At 39.4% G+C, this 27,968-nt stretch overlaps 2 protein-coding genes across 2 annotated transcripts; one reads left to right on the top strand and one right to left on the bottom strand.

The window, feature by feature from the left end:
- Positions 1–2,826: 2,826 nt before the first annotated feature.
- tbpl1 (TBP-like 1) lies at positions 2,827–12,875 on the top strand. Its single transcript, XM_012868827.3, has 7 exons — positions 2,827–2,963; positions 5,102–5,316; positions 5,421–5,503; positions 8,599–8,662; positions 9,272–9,375; positions 9,775–9,869; positions 11,778–12,875. The coding sequence occupies exons 2-7, from the start codon at positions 5,182–5,184 to the stop codon at positions 11,855–11,857; spliced, it is 561 nt and encodes a 186-aa protein (XP_012724281.1). The 5' UTR covers positions 2,827–2,963; positions 5,102–5,181; the 3' UTR covers positions 11,858–12,875.
- slc2a12 (solute carrier family 2 member 12) lies at positions 12,191–27,820 on the bottom strand. The gene is made up of 6 exons (XM_012868825.3): positions 27,685–27,820; positions 26,906–27,029; positions 17,844–19,139; positions 15,680–15,802; positions 13,822–13,954; positions 12,191–13,736 (listed from the first exon to the last, which is right to left on the bottom strand). Exons 2-6 carry the CDS (start codon positions 26,997–26,999, stop codon positions 13,643–13,645), a joined length of 1,740 nt encoding a protein of 579 aa, XP_012724279.2. The 5' UTR covers positions 27,000–27,029; positions 27,685–27,820; the 3' UTR covers positions 12,191–13,642.
- Between the last annotated feature and the right edge of the window lie 148 nt (positions 27,821–27,968).

Below are 27,968 nucleotides of genomic sequence, written 5' to 3' on the forward strand. Positions count from 1 at the left end.
AAAGACTACCAATCATTCCTTGGTTTGAAAAGCCTGAGGTATAAGCAGACTTTGCGACTGCATAGGGCTTCAAACTGCGCCCAAGAGCACCTTAAATGACACAAGACAGGGGCCTATCTCCAGGGCTCATTGGGCAGGAGGTGGGGTACACCCTGGACTGGTCGCCCATCACAGAACAAGACACACATAAGACGAACCACCATGCACACACAAACTCACACCAAAGAGTAATCTAGAGAGACCAATCAACCTAACATTTTGGATTGTGGGAGGAAGCCAGACTCAGCGCAATTCATTCCCATTTTTTATTTATTTATTTATTTGTCAGGACATTTCCAGTTGAGAGATGTTTACATGTATGTATGCCAGAATGCAGCTAACACTCCTTTACATCTGCAGCCCCTCGACAGATTGATGTTAAAAGAAACAAACAAAAAGGGACAAACCACTGTGCAAACCCTACAGCCAATCGCTTTATTTATAGTTGGACAGCACAAAGCCAGTTGATTGTGAAATGCCAGTTGGTAAAAAGTTATTCATATACTCACCCATCTAAAATCATAATTAGAAGTGTTTTTTTACCATCTCAGATTTAATGCTAATGTAATCACATCTGGTGCTGGTTTCATACTTCATGCCCACTGTAACCGTTTGTAAATGTTTGTAGAATCAGCAGTGGCTGCTTGTGAACAAAACTATAGGACTCGGCCCTCATCCCCAACTCTAAAATAATTGTGATGTGCTTATCTGGAAAGGGGCCCTGAATTTAAATTGTGCTTGGGGCCTCTTACAACCTGATTAAAATATTTACGAGTCAGTCTGAATTGATCTTTACTTAAAAAGTGTTAGGACTTAGTTTAGTATCAGAAGATGATTTCTGACAAAAAAAACTTAAAATGCTGTGGTAAGGAAAAATAGACTGGAGTTTGTTGTTGCCAGTTTTACTGAGTTATTTAATCAAAAAGGAATAAAATATTTTGGGGGCACTTGTTTTGTTTCCATAAAATGATATGTGGTGAATACTTACTTCATAAACAAGCTTGTTTGGTTCTTGATTTATTTATTTTACCATTTTTATTGTGCTCTCATGTAACACCGTGAGTTTGATGTCACGATGTAATTTTCAAGGTGTGCCTCATCAGGGAAGCTTAATTTGATTTTGGTTCGACAGCCTTGATGGGCAAGAAAGGTGTATTTTCTAAGTAAGGAAATGTCTAAGTTGTAAGAAAGTCTAAGTGATGATAACATATGCACATATACATACATACAAGTAGGGGTGGGCGATATGAAGAAAATCTAATATCCCGATATCTTTGAGCTATATCACGATACACGATATATATCGCAATATGTTCCAATAACATTGAATAACAAATGTTTTTAGCCAAATAGTGCCTAAAGTTGCATTGGTATATCTCATATTAACGTGTCAATTTTTTTTTGTTTGAAAAATTGATTGCAAAATAAAAATTAATTTAAAATGTTTTATTTTGGCCATTTTTAAACCACAATTGCACATAGATGCTTTTCACAAATTACAATATTGTCACATTAAAGCTCTTTCATGGTCAACACTGGACCTTAAAAACAGAACATCCCCAGCGGCCAAAAGGAACACTAAGGGAAAATCTGACACAAAATAAACCTGAAATAAAAGGTGCTTTGTTCAGAATCAGAATCAAGTTTATTGCCAAGTAGGTTTGCACTTACAAGGAATTTGACTTGGTGTTGATTGTGCAGAAAAAAAAATAAATTATACAAAAAATAATAAAATAAAAATAAAATAATAATAAAATAAAAATAATGAAATAAAAATACAATAAAATAAACTTGTTGTGCTTAAGACAAAAAATTGTATAATAAAAATGTGACAATCCCAAAAACAAAAGCTTGTATTGTGACTATAAAATCAACTGACCAGTCGCAGCTACATATTCAGAGCATCTCAAAAATATTTCCGTTGCTCTTTAGGTGCTGGGAAATTTTAAACAAACGTTTTTTTTTCTGTCATATGGGATTTAGCAAAAGAAGACGCCAGTTTCAACTGTTTTACAAGAGTCTTCATTTTGCACTGGATGACGTTTTAGGTGGAACAAATTTGTGCTACTGCTACCTTTTGATGCAATGGTGTTACGGCATTTTTTGCAAATGACCGCATTTTGTTCGACATCCTTCTTGTGGAATCCAAACCACGGCCTGAAACTCCCGCTGTCGCCATAGTTCTTGTTGTCTAGTCAACGTTAATAAGCGCACGGGTTCGTTGTGTGCGCGCGCCAGAGCGCTTTCTGGTTTGGAGGAGGAGTGAGTGATGCGTTCACAGCATGTGGGAAAAACTAAACTTACAGTAAATTAAATACAGCGGCTCAATCTTGGCATGAAAATTTACACTCGATGGTCGCGATAAAGTCATTTTAACTATCGCACGGAGGAAAACTTGAGATACATCGAGTATACAGTAATGAAAATTTTTAAAAGATCATCTTCATTTTATTGCGTATATTTGTTTGGGATTAATAATATTTATTTTGGATAAATAAGGTATTTTTTAACTGAACTGAACTGAAACAGGCCTAAGAATTTTACAAATGCTAGATTACAGACCCCTGAGTGGTAAGTTATTTCTTCCCGTAAATTTTTGAAACGTTATATTTTTTTGGGGAAATAAATAATTGTGTTAGCAGTCAATTAGGTTTGTAAAACATGATTTTATCCTCAGTTTGAAAAAAAAAAAAGCCTTGTCGGTCAGACACTTTTGAAAAGGTTTTGATTCCTTTTTTATTTCTCTGGTAAACGCGTTTCCGATAGTGACGTCACGTTGACGCGTATCCTAGCGTTGCATTATTGTGAAAAGGGAAACCGGAAACCGGCATGTTTTCCTGTTTTATCCACTTTTTTTTCTTCTGTTTTTAACCATTGGTTGACTTTAGTAGAGGCTGCGAACTGCTGCGTGGGTTACAACGGAGGTAGCTAAACTAATGACCTGGTTTATGTATCTGTGGCTGGTTCTTCACACGCAGACTCACCTTGGAGTAACTAAGCTAGTCTTCGTGGAGCACTTAGCCTCGTAGCTACGTGTCGTTGCTAACAACTTTTCATTCATTGCAGCCTGTGCACTCCTCTTTGTTGTAGCTGTCCCAAGGAAAAAAACACTAGCCGGTTGCGCTTTGGTAGTCAGACGTCGCTAACTCTACGTTTTAGTTCCCAGGAGTCCAGCTATGGTCGTCGGTTTTTTACACGTCAATGGTTTATGCGGGGTGTTTTGTTCAGACCTAGCTCCCCGTTTTCGTTGATGGCTCAACTGTTTAGCTCATCGCTTTGCTGGCATCGCTTAGAAGCTAGACAGTATAATGCTAACACGTCAAATAGCTTGGTTAGCTTGATCTATTTGCGATGTCTGTGTGATCGGGGAAGTATAAACGCGTTTGGTCCATTTAAATGTCCAAATGTTGTGGTCAGCGGGGTTCAAACCGTCCCCGTTTTAAGTTACCAGGGTTTCCCAGACGCACATTCCCACGTTTCCTGCTGATTCTGGGGGTGATGATCGACTTCTGGGTGCAAAGGGTTGTTGCGATTAACTTTAAATACTTGTAGGCCTTCAGTTATTGGGGTTTAATAAAAGCTTAAACTGCACAACAGGAACTGCTTCTTAAAGCTGAAGATGCACATGACTCAGTCAGTGGCTGCAAAAACAAAACACGGATGGCTAAATGAAGGGATTGTGTGTGTGTGTGTGTGTGTGTGTGTGTGTGTGTGTGTGTGTGTGTGTGTGTGTGTGTGTGTGTGTGTTTGGATAAATGGAATAGATAAAAGCATAATCGATGGATGGCTGTGTAATGGGCAAGTGGATGCTGGGATGGCTGAATGCACTGATGGATGCATGAATAATAGTATTTTTAATAGATGGATTTGTGAAGAACAACTATGTGATGTTGGGTGCGTGGAAAAGCGTATTGTTGACAAATTTCGTAATACATGTACATGCAAGGAATAGATAAATTTGTAGTGCTGGATGTGAGAGAAATGAGTGGATGGGTGATTGGTGTGGCCGTGATGATTCATGGATGCAGGGACGGATTGTGTATAGGTTGATGGGTGTATTATTGATGAATGACAGCTACAGTTTTGTTAGAGTTAATCAGTTGCTTAAAGCCCAATTGAATCCCAGGAGAGGACTGCTTTACAAGTTTAGGAATTCAGAGATTTTTTTTTTATTATTATTTTTTTATCAGAGTACAATGATGGGTAAAGACTTAAAGGTATATAGCCACGTTATATGCTTAAAAACAAGACCAAAAACCGTTTGATCAGGAGAAAATAAAGTTATATACACCAAGCGTTCATCCTGATAGTTTTGATGGTCCTTTTTTTAAGGCTAAATAAAATCCAGCAATGGGCACTATGAGCAGAGATAAACAGACGTGCCGCCATCTACAGGTTGCATTGTAGAACTTCCGTAATCATTTTTTTTGCGTCCCCCCCCTCTGGATTTTGGTCCCTTCTTCATTGTTTCGCCTGGAGATGCTAATAGCAGTTTTCCGCTTCCTTGTTTTATCCCCTGCTGCACATGTGCATTGACATACTTCTGTTGTTATTAAAAATAAACACGAAAGGCTTTATTTATACTAACAAATTGAGCAAAAACTGCCAAAATTACAACTAATACGCCAGCAGGACATAATAAAAACTTTGTATGCAACCAGAGTGAACTACTGATCTATAAATAAATAAATAAAAAGTCAAATAACGTGGCTGTGCACCTTTTAATTGGGAAAAGTAATCAAAATCCAGCTTAGTTGCGTTGTAACAGATTTTAATGTTTTTGAAACCCGATAGTGGGGAAGATTCTGGATTCTGGCTGGCTGTTGAGAACTGGACCTGACCATCTCATGCCCTATACTCTTTTTCTACACTGTTGCAAAATAAAAGCTCTAACACAGTCTAACATATATTTTGGACAATTGAGGTTGGCAAAGTTTCATTACTACTCTCACGAAGACGACTAATTAAAGGAAATGTTGTTGGACATAAAAAGACTCAATTGAAGAATTCTTTTTTTTCTTTTCTTTTTTTTTTCTAATTATTTCTTTTTATTTTTCCTCAGGCTCTTCTCATCACTCCTTGAAGTTATGGTGAGGACAGAGTGAGAAGAAAGCCCCGGTGGTTCTTCTGCACACCTTCCCCATGGATTCCAACAACGATGAAGCACTCGACATCATTGTTACAAATGTGGTGGCGACCTTCAGGACCAGGTGTCACCTCAACCTGCGCAAAATTGCTTTAGAGGGAACCAATGTCATCTACAAGCCTGAAGTAGGGGTGAGGCAAACTTAGAACCTTGAGGAATTGTATCTACAGATTAGGAAGACCTGGGGACTGTGCCATGCTGGCTCATTGAAAGTTTGTCGGCTCTTTGTTCACAGAAAGTGCTGATGAAACTCCGGAAACCCACCATAACCGCTTCAATTTGGTCCTCGGGGAAAATAATCTGCACTGGAGCAACAAGGTGAGCAAACTGGACAGAACATACCTACACTTGTAGAATAACATTATGACAAACCATAGGTATTGGTCTGTATCAACCTTCCACCAACTACAGAAGCATTTGTGGTGCCACTTTGTAGCTAAAAGAATCTCAAAGTCCTTGATCTATTGCAAATATTTCAGTGGATATGGGTGATTATGGAATAATGTCTCAGATTAGAGGCTGATTTATTATATATCCTTGAGGACAAGCAAAAAAGGTACTATATTTCTATGTACAGGCTGTTTTGTATTATATTTAGGAGGAGATAGGACTTTGTGCCTATAGATCTAATCTTCATATACTGGATTGTATTGGTATGAATTTAATACATTGTGTATATCTGTATGATACAAAAATAAAAGCCTTGTAAAGTGCCCTGAGATCACATTTGGTGCGACATTAATTAAACTTAACTGAATTGCACAGAGCTTTAATTTTGTGTATCTACACCAGGAACCTCCTTTGGTCCGCTTGTTTGGTCCAGACCAAAATGGAAGTGCATTTAATTTTCTTTTCCCGCTTGGTGTGGTTTGTTTTCATGTTGTACTTGTTGCAGGTGAACTATGATTTGTAACATGGCCAATAGGGAAGGGTAAAAAAAAATCTATTCATAAATGTATTCCAATTCTTTCCCAATTCAATATCAATACAAAAAATCTGAATCCAGGGTTCATGAGCGACTGTTTGGAGTGATTCTCTTTGTATGATGGGACAGCGCTAATGTAAATAGAGTAATAATTTTACTGCCGTGTTAATACAGTTGCGGACTGGGACCACCGGGGAGTCTAGAGATAAAAAATAAAAAACCTGCAGGAAAATGCAGCAACACATTGAACAATTCTGACTTCTGCTAAAGATGAATAGGATAAAATGCTGGAGAGTGATAAGATTGTAGTGTAGCAGAAAACAGTCCGTTTATGCAGAGGTCACTCATAGAGTGATAAATGTAGGTTTGTTTTCAAGTTAAGTTTATAAGTTATGTTGTGGCAAGGAAGGAAACTTTACCTTTGTTTTATATTAATACATGCACTGGTGTACTATGGCTGTTCATATGGACAAAACATAAGTGAATATCTGAAATGTAACAACAGGTGCTCTTACAAAATTGTGTACTTCTAATTATTACAAAATAAATCAATATTGAAGCATAAAAAATAAAATATCAAATCTCGACCGAAAGAATCAAAATCAGATGGAGTTGTGAGGTTCTTCACAATACCCGGCCCTAATGGTGCGACAGTCGTTGCTTCCATTGGACAGAAAGACTGGGGCGGGGTGTAACCCAGTCATTTCTGTCCAATGGAAGCAACCCAGACCCGGAAATTTACAGAAACAAACATGGAAGGCCTGCGTGCGGCTTTGCTGCTGTGCACATCGGTGCCGTTATTACAGCTGCGTTATCATTTTGAATGTGAAGAGCGGCTCATTGGACGCGGGGTTTGTGATGTCCTGCAACTGTGGCTCATCAAGTCCAAAGCAGGCGTACGTTTCCCGTTTGTAGGGTCGGATCAAGGCCGGTTTCTATTAGGCCTGAAACGAACCGCACCAGAGTGTGTTTTGGAAGCGGACTGAGACTCGGTCCAGTTGTTTGGTCCGGACCAGGGTTCACTTGTGTGTATTCACAACTGCACAAAGGAGGGAAATGAATGCTGGTCCGTTTAAAGCGGGCCAATTGAGTCAGGTGTGAATACAAGAACCTCAACCATTACCTGAGGGAGAGGAAAAACTCCACTGAAATAGTAGCACTTATATGTGAAGTGGAATTGAAGCAGTTCTGTGACAATTCATGGGCCTGTTACCAGTGTCAACATCTAGAGCGGAGAGCTTCAACTCCAGTCCTCGAGGTTCAGTGTCCTGCTACTTTTTTTGTTTTTGCTTCAACACAGCCCACCAGGTGTCGCTGTGGAGCTCTATGTTCATAATAATCAGAGGCACAGGATCGTTCTTTATAGAGCAATATTGTAAAAAAAGACAGATTCCCTTACCAATAAAATTCTGTTAGAAACATTTGTGTCTATATATCTAAGTCTGCCAGAAAACTGACAAGCTCAGTAGGCTAAATCCTCTTGAGACGTCTTGATGCTGGGCCCACCAACATTTATTTAAATAACAAACATCTGAAATCGCAGTGCGCATGCCCAACACGCTCTCAGTAGACTACCGTGGGGCAGAGATATTACAGCCCCAAGCTTGGACCGTCCAATAAAAATCCTGGAATTGCACACCTTATGTTTATATTGTGCCAGATAGTGTGCCACCATCTAGTCTTGGTTGTCCTTGCTGGATCACTGAAGGAATGGTGTGAATCTTTTCTGTTCAATAAATGAACATTATGAGTGAGCCTTTATTTGTAATTGTGTGTATAAAAATCAAAATGCATTTAGCTTTTATAAAATGGCCTTTCCAGTCTGTTGGTTTATGCTAACTTATCCGTTTATTTAAAAATTGATCAAAGTCAGTTTGCATGCATCAAAAAGAATTAGTTGCTGCTAATGGGTGTTGAGTTTTTGGGCCTCACTTAACTTATGACGGCAGAGACGTCACTAAACACCATAGAAAATCTCTGGGCTGTCGTCCAGAGGAAGATGAGACACCAGACCCAACAAGTCAGATGGCCTGACATTTTGTGCTTCGAATATCCTTTTTTTGATTGTTCTAATGCGATATTAAAATTTTCTGAGACACTGAATTTTGGGTTTTTCATTATCTGTAAGCCATAATTATGGAAGTTACAAGAAACAAAAGCCTGGAATATAAAATAACCTTAAATGACTGGCCAAAAAATATCGTACTTTTACACAATCTAAATAGTTTTGAGATGTACCTGTAAATACTGCAATTTTTACTCAAGGTTTTAATGCAGTGAGAATTTCATGCTGATCCATACCTACATTATTTTCCAGAATAATTCAGCTTTACACCCTGTAAAAAATTTACGATTCACTCATCCTTAAAATGCTGACAATGTTGATACACTGGAAAGCTAGTAAAACTAGTCATTTCGGAGTGCTGTACATGGATATTGGTTTATATTTTATGCATCCATCACTCATCATCTCTGCTCTCTTGTTCAGTGAGGACGAGGCAAAGTTGGGCGCTCGCAGGTTAGCCCGCTGTCTGCAGAAACTCGGCTTTAAGGTGAGAAGCATCGCACACTGGAGCTGCCCGGTGACTGTTTATTAATCAGACTTTTATATTGTTGTATTTATCAAACACAGTAAATGCAAACTGCAGAGTAACCATCACCAACAGAGAAAACTCATGAAGAATGTATGATTAGATATAGTTATGTAGCTTTGCAGGTTTTGTGATCGTGTTGCTGTCTTTCATGTAAATAAAAGGGGAAACATTTGTAGATTAAATCGTGTTGATTAACAACGTGAGATGATGATAGCCTTGCTTTTCCAACTGTTTTCCACTTTTAAATATAATATTCTGTAATATTATAGTTTATATTTCCAATTACTCGCCTTATTGTCAGTCTTTTAGGCTGTTTGAGGGTCCATTAAAAGGGATTTAAGAGAATTAAACTGATTTATAATCTGACGGAGGAATAACATGATAACGGATTAGTCTTTCTACTTCTCATTCGTGTCAGACAAAGAAGCAGCGACTCAGGGAAGCAGTTCTTGTCTGTTGCCACGTTGTTTTATTTAGTTTGACTTCAGCGTCATACGAACGGGATTGGTTTTCTGTCCAACCCAAATTCTGGTCCGTTGAACTTCCTCGCACGCCTTGTCTTTGCAGGTGAGGTTCTCGGCTTTCAAAGTCGTGAACGTGCTGGCGGTGTGCTCCATGCCGTTTGCAGTGCATCTTGTAAACTTTACAAATAACAACCGGCCCATTGCCAGGTAATATACACTGACGTGCACCACAGCCACAGTTATGATCCCAGCATTTCTGAATATAGGCTGTACTAGTTAGTGCTGGACTCACATTTTAACCCAAAGTTTCCCACATTTACTTTTAGTCACATGATTGAAATTAATATAGTTATCCTGCTTTTAAACAATTTAAATCCTTGACATTAATTTTGATTCAGTTCCTGTCCATAATTTCATTTAATTTGTGTTTACTGTAAAGTAATTTGCCAGCCTGTAATAATGTCATGGCTATTTAACATTATTTGCTGGTAAATTAAGCCCTCTAGTGGCAGCTTTTTGCACGACCGAGAAAGTCGAATCTGTTTAGTTGCTTCTAGTTACATTTCTGTATGATTAAAAATTTGTCATTCTTTCAATGTTTGTCAGTTATGAACCTGAGCTCCATCCCGCGGCTACGTATCGAATCAAACATCTGAAGGCTACAGTCCAAGTGTTTTCTACTGGCAGCCTCACGGTGACAGGTATGCTACCCTCACATGACCACACACACACACACACACACACACACACAGCACCGCTCTTGCTCTCCTTTATTTGCAGCTAGAGGGCACACAAGATTAAGGGATTGGGGTCATGCTGCTGTAATACACTTTTCCAGCCTGTTACCAGAACTTTCTCGATACATTTTTACTGCACTGCAGTACTGTGCTGATATATAATTTACTGCGTCCTGTGCACTCCACGCTGGTAAAGTTTTGATTCTTGAATCATGTTTTTATGGGTTGTCAATTTGTCAGTAGTTTCGGGTGTCGTCACAACATAGAATATTATTAAAAAATGTATTTATTTGAGGGATTACATAGTAAAGTGATTCTAGGTTGAAGTTAACAAAAACTCCAAAATGCCGTTTCTTAGGTTACATAAGATTAACAGAAAAGGATTTCTGATTCTGAAATGTTAGGTTATGGTCATGTTGGGGCCTGCATAAGCACGGAGAAGACTGCTGACTTGACAAACAAGACTTTATACAAGGAGGACAAAGCAAAAAAAAAAAAAAAGAAAAAAGTCTTCACTAAGAAGCTGGCAGTTCAGAGTGCTTTATGTGAGCAAAAATGACTGCGAATTGGGTGGAAGGAAAAGGTGGTGGGATTAAAAGCAATGCTTGGAGTGTGAGGGTGATTCAGAAGGTGTTGACTTTCTGGGTTCAGTTCTTCAGGAGCCACCTGAAGGCACAGGCTATAGCTGTCGCACTTTGTGGTTAAGCTTCTAATAAACCAGAGAAATGCTCCATGCTCTTAGGAAATATCACTGGACTGTTCCTCAGTTGTGTTCTTTTCAGATTAAAGTCAATTTTGCATTTCATTTGGAAAATGAAGGATGATTCAGAGTCTGGATGAAGACTGGAGAGACACACTCTAACCCAGCAGTGTCAAACTTTTTGGTTATTGGGCCAAAATTGTTAAATAGAAAAGTACTCGAGGGCCATCAAATGCATAAAAATAAATAATATAACCAAAAATACTAACCCTGTCCAACAAAATATGATTGTTCTAAGAAAAGCTATTAAACTGTATTCAGCCTATTTTAATAAAGGAATTCCAATCAGATTTTAAGGCACCAAAGTCTGCATTTGAGTAAAAGTTGTCCTATTTACTATGAAATTAAAGCAAATGTAAAAAGTGTGCTTATTAAAAGACAAATGTTTTATATTGTACTGAACAATCAATTGAGCATTCAATTGTAAGATTTTAACTTGTCTATAATGAATTTATCCCCTAGGCCACGCCCCTTCTCTAACCCACCTGGCTTCAGGTCCAGTGTGTGATTTCCACAGTCAGTGATGATTTAGGGCGCCGTGTCATCTGCTGCTGTTGGTCCAGTGTTTTGTCATTTCCAGGACTTGGCACCTGCTCACACTGCCCAATGTACTGATAATTAACCCTAAAAAACATGCCGTCACTGCATGATTGACCATAAAAAAAACTCCTCTGACATAAATCGCACAGTAAATCTGTGATGAGAAAGATGAAACCCACCAGACCCATCAATGCAGATGACCTGAAGGCCAATATTAAGGCAACCAGGGTTTTCCATTACACTCCAGCTGAACCACAGACTGATCATTTCCATGCCACGCTGCATTGATGCAGTCATTCATGCAAAGGGACCCCTGACTATTGACTGCATATACAATACAGTACAGTACATCGTTTTCAATTGGCTGATTTTTCTATATCAAAAATCCTTTATGTCCCCTGTAGTTTTCTTAATAAGCTTTAATCCACAAACATAAACTCTTGGTGTAATGAACGTGTTTCCCTTTGTTGAAGAAATTACTGAAATAAATGACCTTTTTAACTGCCGTCCATTCGTATCTTATCCCACTCCGGATACGCTCTGATGCCGTTTCCCTCTCCCCCCACGTTTAGGACCAAACGTGCAGAACGTGGCGACAGCAGTGGAGCACATCTACCCACTACTATACGAGTGTCAAAAGCCTCGTAAATAAAGCAAAACCGCAGGAGTGAGGGAGTCCATGCGAGAACGTGAGGGTGTTCAGGAAGCACCTCGTCCTGGGACGGACGTGGCGACAGCGACATGTATCGGAACCTCCTGACAGACTGGTGTTGGATCTCAAAATCGTATTTACCCCCCGTTGTTGTTGTTGTTGGAAGGAGAAACTTGCTTTGGGTTCTTTTTGCATGGGCACAGAAAAAAGGCTCGACAGTGTTGATCATAGCAAAAGTCCTCCTTACGTGTTTTCTTAATAAGAACTTCCGTCCACTTGTAGACAGAGATAAGATATCCACCCATACTGTACCTTTTTTTTTAACAGATACAGACCTCCGTTAGGAATGTACACAAATCTTGATGAGATCCCAAAAGGCCTCACTCCTGATTTGGTTTTCCTTTTTAACGTTTGGTTATCCGCCCGTTGTTCAATCAAAATGAACAGATGTTGTTACTTTGTGTCCTTTCCTAAATAGTTTTACTCTCTTGCTAAACTTGTAGATATTTATTCTCACATGACGGATAGTGTACTAGTGTAAACTATCACCCACATGTTTGTTTGTTTTTTAAATGTGAATTTTATCGCAGGTTCTCACAACACTTGAGTGTTCGGAAACCGATTCGATTTCACTTGGTTCGTTAACGTTCAGAGCTATCTTTTTATTGTCCCGAAATAAAGAAGTTGCCAAAAGGCTCTCAGCAGCAGTTGATTTGAAATGGTGCGTAACTCTTTAAGAAAAATAGACAGAACCCTGTAGAGAGTTTTAACACGGGGCCCCTCTAGACCAGGAAGCAGTGCTTTCATGGTTGCGTAACAGCCGAGCACTCTGTTTAAGCTTTGCACCACCGAGGCAACTTATATTGTACATAAATAACCTAAGTATCTCCTAAAGATGTTGGAATAAAACCTGCTTTTTATGTGTGACTGAGTACTTTCTGAACCGGTGGCGAGTAAATACTTGTGACACTTAAACTTTTTGTATTCTGTATAAAAATAAAAAGGCCATTAAACAGCAGCTGATGTTTTGTCTCTTTACTGTTTGGTTTCAGTTTATTAGTAGTGTGTGCTGCCGTTGTGTTCTGATTAATTGTGGAGAGCAACAAAGGTTTTCAGCAATTACTCTAACATTCTTATCAATGAACATTAAAAAAAATAGTGTTTGTATTAAAAGTACCATTAAAAATTGTGAAACCGTTATAACATCATCCACTAAACAGTTAATCACCTCCCAGACTCTTAACGGTTGCTGATGTCATATTATCAACCTGGTATTACCCAACAACTAAACATATTTTTGGCTATTTTTGATCAAAAGAAAAAAAAAATAGTTCTATCAACCTCAGACGGAATAGTACAGACGGCACAGATTTTAACCATAATAGTTGGCAGTACTTCAATAAGACTGGTTTGAAAATCTTTGCTTAGGAAATTTGCCTAAATAGAAGTAAAATACTTTAATTTTTCCCTCTAGTTTTGGTAAAAAGAATAAAAAAAGGAAATACATTTGAAGTCAAAGTATTTTTAAGTATTAAATATGTGAACCCTGAGCTAGCCTGATCTGAGAACATTTCCTTATCTCTCCACTTTTCAGCTGGATCCTCCCATCTTTGATCTCGACATTACAGAAACCAAATGACTGAGCCTTATAATGTGGACCAGCTAACACTGCAGGGACCAACAGATGTAACTGAGATCTGCTGTATATTTTCAGTGCGTCGTCTTTGTTTTTTTGATCATGTCTTGGGTTACAGCAGGTGCACCTTTGCATGTTGCAAAAAGGCGTTAGATGCTTGCAGGACATTCTGTGGATGGGCTTCTGCTGATCAGGCACTCCTGGGGCGGTGCCTGTCTGAACAGCTTTACCTCAAAGCTCTTCCTGGTGATCCAGAGAAAGAAACAGAAAACACAAGTTTTACTTTTAGCTCACAAACACCATTTAACGGACATGAGCAGTTATTTACTTCTTGGCCAACTCTTTTGATATCTCCTCCAGTGTCTGGCCTTTGGTGTTAGGAACGCAGAGGATGACGAACACCAGCAGAACAAAACTCATGGCGGAGTATAGAAACATCACATTGGGAACGCCGATCTTTTCTAGAGAGAAAGACAAGACATTCACTTTCACTAAGGATATCATCTAAAAAAATATTGATAATTTATTTGGTATAGTCTATAAAATTACAAGTGTTATTAATCAATGTCAATCAGGTACATATACAGTTGGAAAAAATGTGGACACATTAAAGCCTGTGTTTGTTTCTTTACATATTTGGATAAGCAGATATTAATATTCATATAATGAAAGAATAAAAATGTTTACACTTTTCTGTAAAATGTAATCAAATTACAATTTATAGAGAAGAGTAAATTAGGACACCCCTTTGATTTTTTTTCCCACCTGAAATGGCTAGAATCACGTGCACATTTGTATAAATGATAGGAACATCAATAATCATGATGTAGAAGGAGGTTTGTCCTGTTGGTAGCCCCCTGGTAAGATTGAAAGTGCCTTCTGAGACCCTCACAAAGAAGGCTGTAGCAGCTTATGCGTTTGCTAAGGGATTTATGGAAGTCTCAAAAGAGTTTGAACTCGGCCAATCCGCTGAATGGAAAGCAACATTCAAAACAACTCCCAACACACCCTGTTCTGAACTGAAGATGCCGAAAGAACTCTCCGGAGACCCTAAAATGTCATCGCAGGACCTACAGCAGGCTCTTACTGCAGTTCATAGAAAAGTGCACGGCTATACAATAAGGAGACATTCATAGGAGGTCTGCAACAAGGAAACCTTTGTACATCATGATGGTAAAACTGAAGTTTGTGGGGAAAAAAATGTACAGTAGATAAAAACCAGGACTTTAGGAACAATGCTCTTTAGACAAGATGGGTCTAAAATGCTATCCTGGGATCAGAAAACAGGACGTGTGGAATAAACCCAGTACAGCATTTCAGAAAAGTACCCATATGCAAACTGGAGCCCAGACGAGGAAGTGTCACGGTTTTATCAATGTTTGCTACAGAGGGACCTAGTCAGCTCAGCATTATATCCAAATCATGAATTCTACCGTATATTACGGTACTATAGGAAGATTAGAAACCAAATTGTAAAATATTGAACGCTCAGTCAGAGCTGAACTCTGCAACATGACAGAGACCCTAAACATACCAGTAAATCGACCAAGAACTGGCAGAGAATCAAGAAATAGAAAATCCTGAACTGAGTCAAAGCCAACATCTTGATATCATTGAAATTTTGTTAAAATGCATGCAAGACAAAAAAATTCCAAAATCCCAGAGCTGAAAGGGAGGAGTGGGGGAAACTCTTCAGACTGAAGACAGAGACTGGCGGATGTCTACAGTGAAGGCATTTCAACTAACATCAGCTACCAGGGGGTAGGGTTGTTTTTTCCTTAGTTAAAAATATTCTAATCTTCATTTACTGTTTAATGAACAAAACAAGATAAATGTTTGGTATTCATCTGAAATTAAACCACACTCTTTTCCAGGAATAAACTAAACAGAAGGTTAGACATTAATATGTGAATATTTCTTTCAAAGAATATTTAATGGGGTGTCCTGATTCTTTCACATAACTGTCAGGGATTTTGCAGATCTCGCACAAAATAATCAATTTTCTCCCTTACCTAAGGCAAAGGTTAAAGAAGTGTTGCGAGTAAATCATTTGTTTACTAATGATTACTGTGCTCAGAAGCCGTTTGTATAACCATTGGAGATCTCCTTCCGTTGCTTTATGGTTACATGAAACTTATGCAACTTATACAAACATTAAAAGGCTTCCCAGTCGCTAACATACAAACCTGTGACGGTGAGGAAAGTCATGGAAATGAGCAGGTTAGTGGCCCAGTTTACCGCCGACACGACCGACACAGCCCTGCCTCTGACTCCCATGGGAAAGATCTCACTGAGCACCACATACACCACTGAGAAGAGCAGAAAACGCAGACATTGAAAAGGGCAATTAGTAGAAACTTCGGAGTCAGGGTTCGTGATGCATTATCTGGGGAGCTGGGTTCCTATCTATCAGCTAGTTTACCTAATCCTAATTACTATACAACTGTAACTCAAACTTTGTTCTCGGTTGTAACAGTGTGTTCCTTTACTGCTGTCTCTTACATAAATATATATTTATTGGAAGGAAAAGAAGGATGGAAAATTGCACTTGTTTAGTATTTATTAGCTAGTGATAAAAGTAGTGTGTGCAAAGGTATTCAACCCCCTTGGACCTTTCTGTATTTTGTCACGTTAAAACCACAGACTTTTATTTTATTTTTTTTGTAATGTACCAACAAAAAGTGGTGCATAATTGTGAAATAGAAGAAAATACACAGATTTCATTTTTTTTTCTAAATAACACTAAAGAGTGCATGCCGTAGTCAGCCGCTTTTGCCCTGATGTCCCTAAATAAATTCCAGTACATATTGAAGACCCCTAGAAGCTAAATGAAATCCGCATTGGTGTAATTTACTCGGTATCTGCTCGGTGAAGGCCTCGGAGATTTTGGGGAACACTGGGAAATAAACACCATCACGAAGACAGGGACATGGCTGTCCAGTTAAACTCACAAACATTGTAATAATCAGAGAGACAAGCCAAGAGGGCCATGACAAGTTTGGAGGAGCCGCAGGGATCCACAGCTCAGGTGGAAGAATCTGTTTGCTGGGCAATTAAAGCTATAGTTGGTAATCCTGTTCAAACACTTTTTGTTATACTGGCTGAAATGCTCCTACCATCCTGACAGTAGGCAATACATTATGTATTCAGAAAAAGGAGTTAAAAACGAGATCTCTGTGAAAGCTGCGGGCCTGTAAAAACTCTGACCAATTTTTTGTCCTGGGTTTTGGCCCTGCTCTTGCCCCCCTCTGTCCCTCAAATTCCTATTGGTTGCCCTATATGCCAGTCTTTCAGATGCGTTCACGTAACGCCGTTATGGGAGCTCATTCCTTCATAGTTTCCGCTTGCTGACTACACACTTCTAGTGTTTATGTATCCGGTTAGCTTAGCGGTTAGCTTCGGTGTTAGCCGTTCATTGTAGCTCAGCTGCTCTTACTGTATACTTTGAACATGGCTGAGAGTCACAAGAAGCAAACCACGTACAAGTCTATGAAAAGAAGAGGACGGCCCCAGTAGAAAGAAATAAGACCAGAGTGGATTTGGGAGATTTTTTTTCAGGAGATCCCCTTGGCGATAGGAAGAACAGGTAAGAAAATCTTGCATATGTGCAGTTAATCAAAAAGGAACTTGGGGAATCTTACGGAAAAATCAACGACTCTACCTTTAAAGTCATACACCCCATTAAATCGGACTGTTTTAGAAAAGTAGCAAAAAGAAAGCTATTGTTTCAAGACAAGCAACATGAAGTCCCATTTGTAGTTTGCTACACGTCATAAAGGGGGTAAAGAAAACAAGCAAGAAGAAGGTGCAAATTTTTTTAACTTTTGGCCCGAAGGGAAAACGCCATCGGTGGTGGAAGACTGACACTGTACATCAACCTGAATATACCTCTCAGTGAAACACAGTGCAGGCAGCATTATGCTGTGGGGATGTAAAACTCTATGTGTGGTTTAAAACTAACACTGCATCACCCTAAACACATACATACTGTAAAACAAGTTATTAGATACTATATCCCTTAAAGACTTGTAGCTGTTATTCCATAAATGGCGGTGGTTCTACAAGGAATTTATTTTGAGGGGATGAATACAAATACACACTTCCGATTTTTAATTATAGAAATTGGAAACCTACTACTTTATGTTGATAAAATCCCAACAAAGTATGTTGAAGTTAGTGATTGTAACACGTGAAATTGTAATAAGAATTCAAAGGGCCGTGGTTACTTTTGAAAGCCAAAGACTTTGTTTATAGATGATTGTACTGCATAAGCATGAGTACTTAATTTTAAATATTTCAGTGAATTTGTTTTAGTACTTTTGTAGCGGAGGAACAGAAAAGGATACTTACTGGGCCCAAGGCTAATCGAGAAGGCTGCCACATATACCAGCAGGCTTATCAGTGACGCCCACTTTAGAGAGGAAGACAGCTCTACATGAGTCCTTCCCTCATCTAAGCCTAGAAAGCTGTCACTCTCAGTATCAGTCCTTAGCGCCTCCTCAGCGCTCCAGTGGCTGGGGAGCTGAGTGGAAAAAATCTCACCGATGTCCGGCTCTATTGCGGTCTGGTTTAAATCCCACAGTGAATTTGTGTGGTTTAGTAAAGTCTGGCTTTTACACAGGCTTGTGAGGTGAGTGCGGCTTTGCAGAGTCAGAGTGCCGAGTGCAGCCAGGGAGACTCCCATTGCGACGGCACCCACACACAAGAAGCTCTTGGTCCCCACGCGGTCGACCAACAGCACAGCAGGGATGGTCCCGACAACCTTGACCACTCCAAAGCCCGTGGAGGCCAAGGTAGCGGCGGCGTCGCTGTCGAAGCCCATGCTGCGGAGGAGAGGCGAGGCGTAGGAGAGGATGTTGGGCTGCCCGGTGGCCTGCTGGAGGAAAACTAAGGAAATGCCCGTAAGCAACCGTAAACGCAGGTTTGCCTTGGCGCTGAAGAGCTCCCAGAAACTGTGCTCGGATTCTTCCTTCAGCCCCACCTGGATGTCCATGAGCTCCCCTGCCACGTTCTCCTTATTGCCACATCTCATTCTGGCCAACACCACCCTCGCCTGTTCCACTTTGCCCTGAGCAACAAGGAAGCGGGGGCTAGGCGGGAGGAAGAGAAGCGCACCCATCTGGAGCAGCGCAGGAGGAATCACAAGTCCAAATGTGTATACCCATCCGTGGGGCGTGGTAGCGAAGGCGTAGCTGCAGCTGAAACCCAGCATCACCCCTATTACCAGCATCAGCTCGTACAGGGTGACCAGCAGGCCCCTCCTCTCCCTGGGCGAGATCTCTGCAATGTACAGACACGCTGCGGTCCCCGACAGCGACGTCCCCATTCCGACTATCACGCGGCCCAGCGTGAGCGCCACGAGGGAAGTCACAGCGACGAGGACGACGGTCCCTCCGACCACCAGGGCGGCGCTCAGGAGCAGAGAGCAGCGGCGGCCGTAGCGGTCCAGAATGGGGCCCCCCGCCAGGCAGACGAGGAGAGCCCCGAGCAGCTGGGAGCTCACCAGAAGTTCTTGCTCTCTGCAGGAGAGGGAGAGGATGCTCCGCAGCTGCAGCAGGACCCCAGAGGTCAGGCCCATTTCATAACCCAGCATCAAGCCGCTCAGGGAGGCGGTTACAGCCGCGAGCACCACCAGCCAGCTGCAGCCTGAAGGAAGAAGCAGGGATAAAGAGATCAGACAGCTGGATTAGCTAAATATAATAATAATAGAATGTTAAAATACTGTTAATTTCCTTGTCCCAGCATTCTGAGGTCAGAAATTACAGCATTCCTAATTTGCTGATCTTGGGAGAACTGCTGCTCGCATTGACACAAAGGCTCTCTACTTAACACACTGTTTAGTGAGGTCAAATCAATTGCAAATCTAGGTTGGATAATACTGACACAGCTTGTTATTTGGTAATTTGATGTCAACAAACATGTTTTAAGTTGGAATTTCTCAAACCTATTACATGTTGGACTGCACAGTTGTGCATAGCTTTGCAGCAAGATGGTCCTGGGTTTGAACCTTAGGTTCGACCTGGGGCCTTCCTGCATCGAGTTTGTATGTTCTCCTTGTGCATCTCTCTGAGTACTCCGGCTTCCTCCCACAGTCCAAGAACATTACCTGTTAGGGTATTTGGTTCCCCTAAATTTCCCTTTTGGTGTTAGTGTGCATGTGTGCATGGCTCTTTTTTTCTGTGTTGCCCTGTGATGGATTAGCAACCTGTCCAGGATGTACCCTGCCTCTTGCCTTTTGACTGCTGGAGATACCCTGCACGGTTAAGCAGGTATAGAAAATGGATGAATATTATGTGTCTTATCTAAGCTGATTTTATAAACATGGTTAAACATCTCAATAATTAGTTAGAAATAAATAATGTGACAGCTATGATGGAGATAGAGAATGTCTAAGAACCACCTTTTCTTTTTCCTTAATTGATCCACGCAGGTAAACTGATTTGTCCAATTAATTGTGAAATAAGAAAAACTTACCACATGGACAAGACATAGACATTAAAAACAAAGTGAAATAAGAATGGAAATAAGACAAAGGTACAAATAAACTTTACAATAGATATGCAAGTCCAATCAATAATTACTAAAATATTTGTTTGAATGAAAATATTTGGCTAGAATATCTCAGCATACAATTACCTAAAGTATCCAATGTGCAAATATGCAACAAACAATCAGTTCGTATCACATTAAATCCCAATAAAAAAAAAACATATAAAACTTTCAATAACTAGGAATACCTCTGTAAATATAGCATTTAAAGAGAGTGATAAAGGTCAGAGAGCAAGACAATAGGAAATGTTCTGACATCGTTAAGCTCAATTTTGATCTCATTTGAATGGGGGTTAGCAGTTTTTAACTCACAAAGTCTGATTGCATCGAATTTAAACCTGACTGAACTGGCCTGTAACCAGATAGGAATCTGAATGCATTGATTGAACTTTATTTGAACTGAATTACAATGAATGAGATTCCATTTAATTGGATTTGAATTGAACCCATTTGCCTTTTCTGTATAGCATATGGAGATGACTTGTGGTGCTGTGACCACGATGAATTAATCCTGATGAAACCACGTATTGATGTTTTTTTGATCAGTTCTTTCTTTAAAACAGAGAAGCTTTCTTTGCTTTAGACCTCCACAAGCTATAATCACTTTAACCAAGCTGACTTTGTGGAAATAGGGGTCAGAGGTTCACAGGAGAAATGATAACGCAGTCTTGTAAGCAGCTGTGTGTGTACCTAATACACCAGAGGGATCATTGCCATGAGACTAGAAAGATAACGAGGCTACAAAGAGAACGCAGTGGAGAACTTACAGAGCTCTCCACTATTATTTTTACCCCCTTGTAAAGATGTGTAAAAAGCCTTGAAATTAAATCAGGATTTGTTGCACAAGCATTTTCAAAACCTTTGGCAAATTCTAGGTTTAATTTGAGTACATTGAGTAAGGAGGGAAACATTTGGGGTCTCTCCAAAATTGTCATTAGGGGTGACTGAGTGGTTGATGGACTGGCGACCTGTCCTAGGCCCGGTGGGGATGGGCACTAAACATCTAAGTCTTATTGAATGTTTGCACGGCTCCACCAAAGGTCAAAGGGAGAAAAACGCCATGAAGCCATAAACAACTGGTGGTTTCATCACAAATCAGCAATTTTTGGAAGCAGTCACCATAGTGAAAAAAGCTAGTTTTTAGTTTTTGGTTCACTGAACCCCGTTAGCACAGTCAGACCTTTTATGCAGCAATTTAAACAACAGCGTGTACTGCGTTACCTGGTTGATTCGCTAGATAAGTAATAAGGTGTGGTGGGGTTGACTGAGCAAGTTTTTTGCTAAAGTTTTCACACCCCTAGAACATTTCCACATTTTTTTTTTCAGATTGCAACCACAGAAGTAGCTACCACGCTAGTTATTTGATAGTCATTTTAAGAATTAGACAAATAAAAAGCAGTGCATAGTTGTGAAGTGAAAGAAAACCTTTACAGATAACACCCTCGAATATGTGGCTTGCATTTGTATTTACCCCCATTTGCTCTAATAGACCTAATCAACTGCAATCAGAAGTTATCTACTAAGTACATAGAATCAATACGTGCTTAATTTAATCTTGGAATACGGCTGTACTTGAAGGCCACAGAGGTTTGTTACAGAACATTCATGAACAGCGTCTAGAGAGCCAAAGAACACCATAAAGGTCAGCAGTAAAGTTGTTGAAAGGTTTAAAGTAGGGTTAGGTTATAAAATATTGTCCCAAACTTTGGACTTCTCACAGAAACCAATCAGTCTTCTAAACATGGAGGGCATAGTTGTACACCTCAAATGACAGGCCTGGCAAATACAACACGAATCAGAGAAGCAGCCAAACGTCTGTGGTGACACTGGGTGATTTAAAAAGATCCACAGCACAGATCAGAGAATCTGTAAAAAAAAAAAAAAAAGAAGACAACTACTATTTATGGATGCCTGTTTTGATTTATGCTTATTGTTTTTTTCCTTTCTATTCCATCTGTGCTTCCATCACTTTATGACTTTTAGCATTTTGAGCAATGCCATTTATATCTGGTGAGAGCATTTGCTGCCATGAGACTCAATCCCACTGGCTAAATATCACATTTACTTGTAAAATGCAGTTGATGCATGTAACTCTATTGCACTCCAAACAGTCCTTCGCAATGTTGGTACTGCACAAGCTGATAATGCAATGACGGCATATTCATAATATACTGGGCAGCCCTAGTTTGCCGTGAGTCCTTAAGGAGACAAAGCAAACAATTGGAAAGAAGGTGTTCTGTTTAGAAGAAACTAAATGAAACTTCTTGGTGAACGGAAACACAGCGAGTGCTGGAAAACTAACACGGCTCATCACCCTGAGCATAGCAACCTAATAGTGAAACATGGTGGTGGTAGCATTATGGTGCAGGAATGTTTTTTTTTTTTCCTTTTATCGGGGAAGCTGGTCAGAGTTGAGAACACAGATGGAGATAAACAAAATCTGGAAGAAAACTTTTACAATAATATTTTAGAATTTGTATCATTTTCCTGTCACTTCAAAATTAAGGACGTCATCTCCGTGTGACTGTACGCAGGCGGCTTTGAACTTGACTGGATGTCCTCCTTTTCGTGCTATTTTTAGCTCAGTTGGACAGTGGCATTCTATTGGTGATAAGGTTCACTACAGTCTCTGATAATACAGTGGAAGTGGCACAATCTACTCCAATGAAGAGAAGAAAAAAAAACTCTTTCTCACCCGATTTTCAATATAGTTTTTGAATCTATGTTGTCAGTGGAAGATAAATTATCCACATTAGGAAAACAGCACATCTCTCCTCACTGTACGTCTTACGAACAAGCTTATGTCATTTTCTTTTTCTGCTAATGATGGGACCATTAATTCTCCCTGGAATCAAGCCGGAAACAAAAATCCATCTTACACACGCAACCATCAACGAAGAAGCAGTAGAGAGGATCCCCAACTTTAAAGGGTAACTCACCCCCAAATCAACTGTTTTTGCCAATAAACTACTAACATAGTTGTCTTATAGTACTGTCTACATATCCCGGTCATTATTTCGACAAAATTAGTCTGTATTTGTTGAAATCCTGCTTTTGTGTCTCAAAATCATCAGTATGGCACCCTCCTAGGGTTAAACGATGGTCTTGCATTGAATTTCCAATCCGTTTTGCTATTGGTTCAAAAGCTTTTTGTGACATAGCTCCTTCTTGTGAACATTGTGGCACTTTTCAAACCTTCTGGCGACTTTTTTTCTTAAAAAAAAAAAAAAAAAAAACACTATCAATAAATCTAGCCACTTTTTATGTGTTATTGGCAAATTTACATAAAACCACCAACTGTTCTGCTTTTTCAGTCTTGAGGCAGCAGCATTGTCTGTTTAATTTAAATGCATCAATGTTTGAGAGGGACATAAAAGGGTTAGTAAAAGCCTCACGGGCGAAGTAGCTAACGTGCTAGCTGTTATTAGCTCAACGCACACCACGTAGCGCTCCTCCTTCGAGACACATAACGCAACACAAGTTATTAGATACTATATCCCTTAAAGACTTGTAGCTGTTATTGCATTAATGGTGGTGGGTTCTACAAGGAATTTATTTAGAGGGGATGAATACAAATACACACTTCAGATTTTTAATTATAGAAATTGGAAACCTACTACTTTATGTTGATAAAGTTGATATGTTGATACTTTATGTTTGAGCCAGCGGTTCAAAGTGATAAGGCTCTGGCCCGCTGGGCTCCATAAAACATCCCTCAACCGGTGTTGAGGGAAGTGAAATATGGTCCACCTCAAAAGACCAAGCCGTGTGGGTAACTACTAGGGGTGGGTATTGCCAAAGAAGTCACGATTTGATTCGAATCACGATTCACATGCCACGATCCGATTCTATCATGATGCATCATGATACTTCAATTATTGTGATGTATCACGATGCATTGTTATATTTTCACTGAACATTGTTAGAAATAAATACAGCCATTACCAGTTGCCGGCTGACTGGCTGTGTATGATCTGGATAGTGTCTTCAATTGATACATAACTGAAAGAAACTGCATTCATACATAGCTGTATTTATTGAAACGACTTTTGGAGGTATTGCCATGAAAACAAATATTACTGGTACTGGAGTGGACACACTGACAAAAGGTGTTTAGGATTTATAAAAGTTAAAATACCAAAATAAGGATAATCAATGTCGTTTACATGGCCTCAGTGGTCCTTAAAACCAGTGAAGTTGTATTCCACATGTTTTTGGCTGATATTCACCCATTATTCATGCAATTTTATTTTTATTTTTTTTAAATTAATAATCGATACTTGACATCAAGAATCGATGCAGTATATCACGAAAATTAGAATTGCGATGCATCGTCATGACGATTATTTTGCACACTCCTAGTAACTGGGTAACTCTGCTCCTTTTCCATGATTTAGTAAAGCAAACCATTAAGCTAGATGCTGCCCTCCCTCCCAGCAGAAAGTCATAAACGCAGTATTGAGGGTTATCAGATCTGACCTCCCAGCCATCAGTCACATCTTTGAGACGTAATGTCAAAGCAGGGCCAGGAGAATCATCCCAGACAAAACATTTCCAGCCCAACACCTCTTTAGGCTCCTGCCTTACCGCCGACTCATTCCACCACGTCAGTCTTGGCGTGGGGGAATGTTGGAAAACAGCTTTTTCCCAACAGCTGCCAAACCTATGTATATAAACTATATATATTATATATATATATATATATATATATATATATATATATATATATATATATATATATATATATATATGATAAAATGTGCAATCAATTTCTATCCATTGTTTATTACTTGCATTTTACTACTAATACTGATGTCTCTGCCACATTTATTTATTATTAGGGCTGGGCGATATGGCTTAACAATCTCCAATTGTTTTATACCAAATCCGATTAATCGATTTCTTTTTCTTCCTTTTCGTTTCACAAAAAGACATTTCATTTGGGAATTGACCTGAATTCAAAGTGCAACTAAATACAAGCTGAGAAACATGCTTGTAAAACAAGATGGTGGCTCTGCCATTGTTAACAATGAAAATATAGCAAAATATTTCCTGCAGGTGGAATTACACAATGAGCCAAGAATAGGCTTCACTTCACTTGTGTAACTTCAAACTAACTTAAGAAAATAAATTAATAAATTAAAGTGGCTCATCTTATAGTAAAAAAGTTTCCTCTTAATGATTTTTAACAATATATTTTCCTAAAAATATATTCAGCATTGCATGGTATTCTCTTCATGGAAGCCCAAAGATTGCATTGGCAGAATAAAATCCCAATTTTCCAATAGGGAATAGTCAAAAAAATAGTCTTTATCACCCAGCCCTCTTTATCATTTACGCATGCACGTTTTGCATTTTAACTACGGCTTGTGTTTACGTACTTAATTATTTTTTCTCTTTGTTCACTTTATTTGTCAGTCTGGGAACTAATGCGATTTTGTTGTAATGGTGACAATGGTTTGCAATGACAAATAAACTTATCTTGAAGGTGCATAGCCACGTTATTTGACTTTAAATTTGTACGTCAGTACCTCACTCTGGTTGCACACAACGTTTTTATGAAAGATTATCACGTCCTGCTGGCGTGTTAGTTGTTATTTTGGTGTTTTATGCTTTGTTTTTGCTCAATTTGTTAGTAAATAAAGCCTTTCGTGTTTATTTACGATTTTAACGGAAATACGCACTGCACATGCACAGCAGGGGTTAAAACAAGGAAGCAGCTAACAGCTATTAGCATCTCCCAATGAAGAATGTAAAATGGTCCAAGATCTAGTGAAAAATAACGTTAAAAAACAATTATTCCAAGAAGGAAAAGACTGGAATGTCGCTGGGAATACAGTATGACTATTGGTGTTCACTGAAGCGGACACTAAACCTGCCGAGGCTCAATGGTGACCGCAGAGTTGACTGACGTGAGTAAATGTTCTTATATAAGGCTCTAGGTTGCTGTTAGATCGCTTTATTTAATTAATAACGGTTGGTTTTCGATCACACTGAGCTGCCACTTTACTGCCAGGCATTTCAGAGGTGTTTTGGTGTTTATTAAGCATATAATGTGGCTATATACCTTTAAAATCCCAACAGCAACAAAAAAAATAGAATATTGTGGTTGTGTGAAAAACGTGGAAAAGAAAAGGGGGATTTAAAACTCTTGTAAGGTGCTGAATATGAGATCTTGTTATCTTTTGCACAACCACCCATGACCATTTTGCCACTTTTAAATTATGCAAATGCATTTGTGGAGGCTGAATAGATTAAGGTGATCAGCAGCAGGCCAGTTGTACACTCAACTAACAAGTACTTCCACTGCGAGAATTTAGGATTAATCCTCCAACATAAAAACATTTTCAGACAGGCCACTTTTTCAGAAGCAGACCTTCATGTAATGCTTTTTAAGCTATTTTAACAAGAGTTCTAACAATTCTTTCAAGTCCCTCCAAAGGTTTACTTTGCACATCAGTTGATTTATACTAATTTCTCTCCAACCAAAAGCTTATAAATGTATAACAAACCCCTAAATATTAAATAGCAATACCATAAAACTGTGAGGGATTAGAAAAAAAAGAGACCTGACCTGACAAGAAATTTGGTAGATAATCCAATGTTTACCCAACCAATCTATATGCGGTCTTCATATAAGTCTTCTATATAACTCTTCAGCTGATAGCTCTTTAGTGATCAACTTGTTGGTACACAACTATTCAAACTTCTCTTGAGTGGTTCTATGTGCCACTATATGTGTTTTATCATCAAATCCTAATTAGATCACTGATGCAGGGAGATATCAGCTCCATTTCAGTCCCTTCTTTTATAACACAATAAGTTATTTTGACATGCCAAAGACATTATCAGTGTCTGTGTACCTGGTCCTTTGGGTGGGGTCAGCCTCTGGGTTTCAGAGGCGTGATCAGCTGCTTGGTGAGGGGGGGTCTTCTTGGTCTCATTGTTGCGGTCCATTGTCAACAAAAACTGAAAGTACACCTAGGCCTGAATAGCATAATACAGTGTTAGTTGTCCGAATAAATATGCAAAAATCAACTGAACTTTAAATTATGCAACAGCAGCCCTATATATATATATATATATATATATATATATATATATATATATATATATATATATATATATATATATATATATATATACAAATTGCATGGGTACTGGTTATTGCTGACTTGGAGATTCTGCAAATTGTACTCTATTGGTAAGCAAATAAATGAGTTTACTGCCAAAATATTACTTTCAATTTTCCCAAAATATTACATAACAAATTGTGGGAAATTACAGCTGTTTTTGTTATACCAAGCTGTTTGGGATAATTATTTCAAAGACAAGTTCGTACATGCGCAGGCGTCGGTTTTTGAAACTGTCACCAAACTGGCAATGAAGTAGTGCAAGCCTTTGTAACTGAGGCTGAAGAATGGGACAACTTCCTTCATCACGTGTCGATAATACACACACCCTTTAACTTTGTTACAAGGCACCAAAGTAAATCTAAAAAAACACCAACAGCCAAAACCACATAAAGGTACATGCAAGATGCAAGTTTTGCCTCTATTACACCTTGACTAATTTACTTGAAACGAAGGCAAAAAGAAGCGCTTCTGCTGTGTGTCAGCCATTCAGAGCGACAGTGTCCTACCTGAGCGCCCCAGCTGTCAGCTCTGTGGTCGGTTTAAGCTCGCGCTGGTCGGCCCATTGGTGCCGCTTCCTCGCGCCTCCTCACCGAGGTGCCTTCTGCAAAACTCCCCGTCGAGCTCGTGTCGGAGCCACGCGTTCATTCTTGTTATGGTCAGGCATTTTCTTAACCCCGCCTATTGGTGTCGTTGGCAACCAATGGGAGGAGTGGGTTTGGTTTTAAGATTTCCCAATGTGCAATCCTATTGGCGCGAGCGTATCTAAGCGCTAATAACGTGCATAGGAAGT

The sequence above is a fragment of the Fundulus heteroclitus genome, chromosome 15 (genome assembly GCF_011125445.2).
Source record: "Fundulus heteroclitus isolate FHET01 chromosome 15, MU-UCD_Fhet_4.1, whole genome shotgun sequence".
In the NCBI taxonomy this organism is placed as follows: Eukaryota; Metazoa; Chordata; class Actinopteri; order Cyprinodontiformes; family Fundulidae; genus Fundulus; species Fundulus heteroclitus.

Coding starts and splice junctions, on each gene's coding strand:
- tbpl1 (XM_012868827.3), top strand. CDS start 5,182: ATGGATTCCAACAACGATGAAGCACTCGACATCATTGTTACAAATGTG. Junction 5,504..8,598: donor ATCTGCACTGGAGCAACAAG/GTGAGCAAACTG, acceptor TCTCTTGTTCAG/TGAGGACGAGGCAAAGTTGG. Junction 9,376..9,774: donor AACAACCGGCCCATTGCCAG/GTAATATACACT, acceptor AATGTTTGTCAG/TTATGAACCTGAGCTCCATC.
- slc2a12 (XM_012868825.3), bottom strand. CDS start 26,999: ATGGACCGCAACAATGAGACCAAGAAGACCCCCCCTCACCAAGCAGCT. Junction 15,803..17,843: donor CTCGATTAGCCTTGGGCCCA/GTAAGTATCCTT, acceptor TGCTCTTCTCAG/TGGTGTATGTGGTGCTCAGT. Junction 13,955..15,679: donor GACTTTCCTCACCGTCACAG/GTTTGTATGTTA, acceptor CTTTCTCTCTAG/AAAAGATCGGCGTTCCCAAT.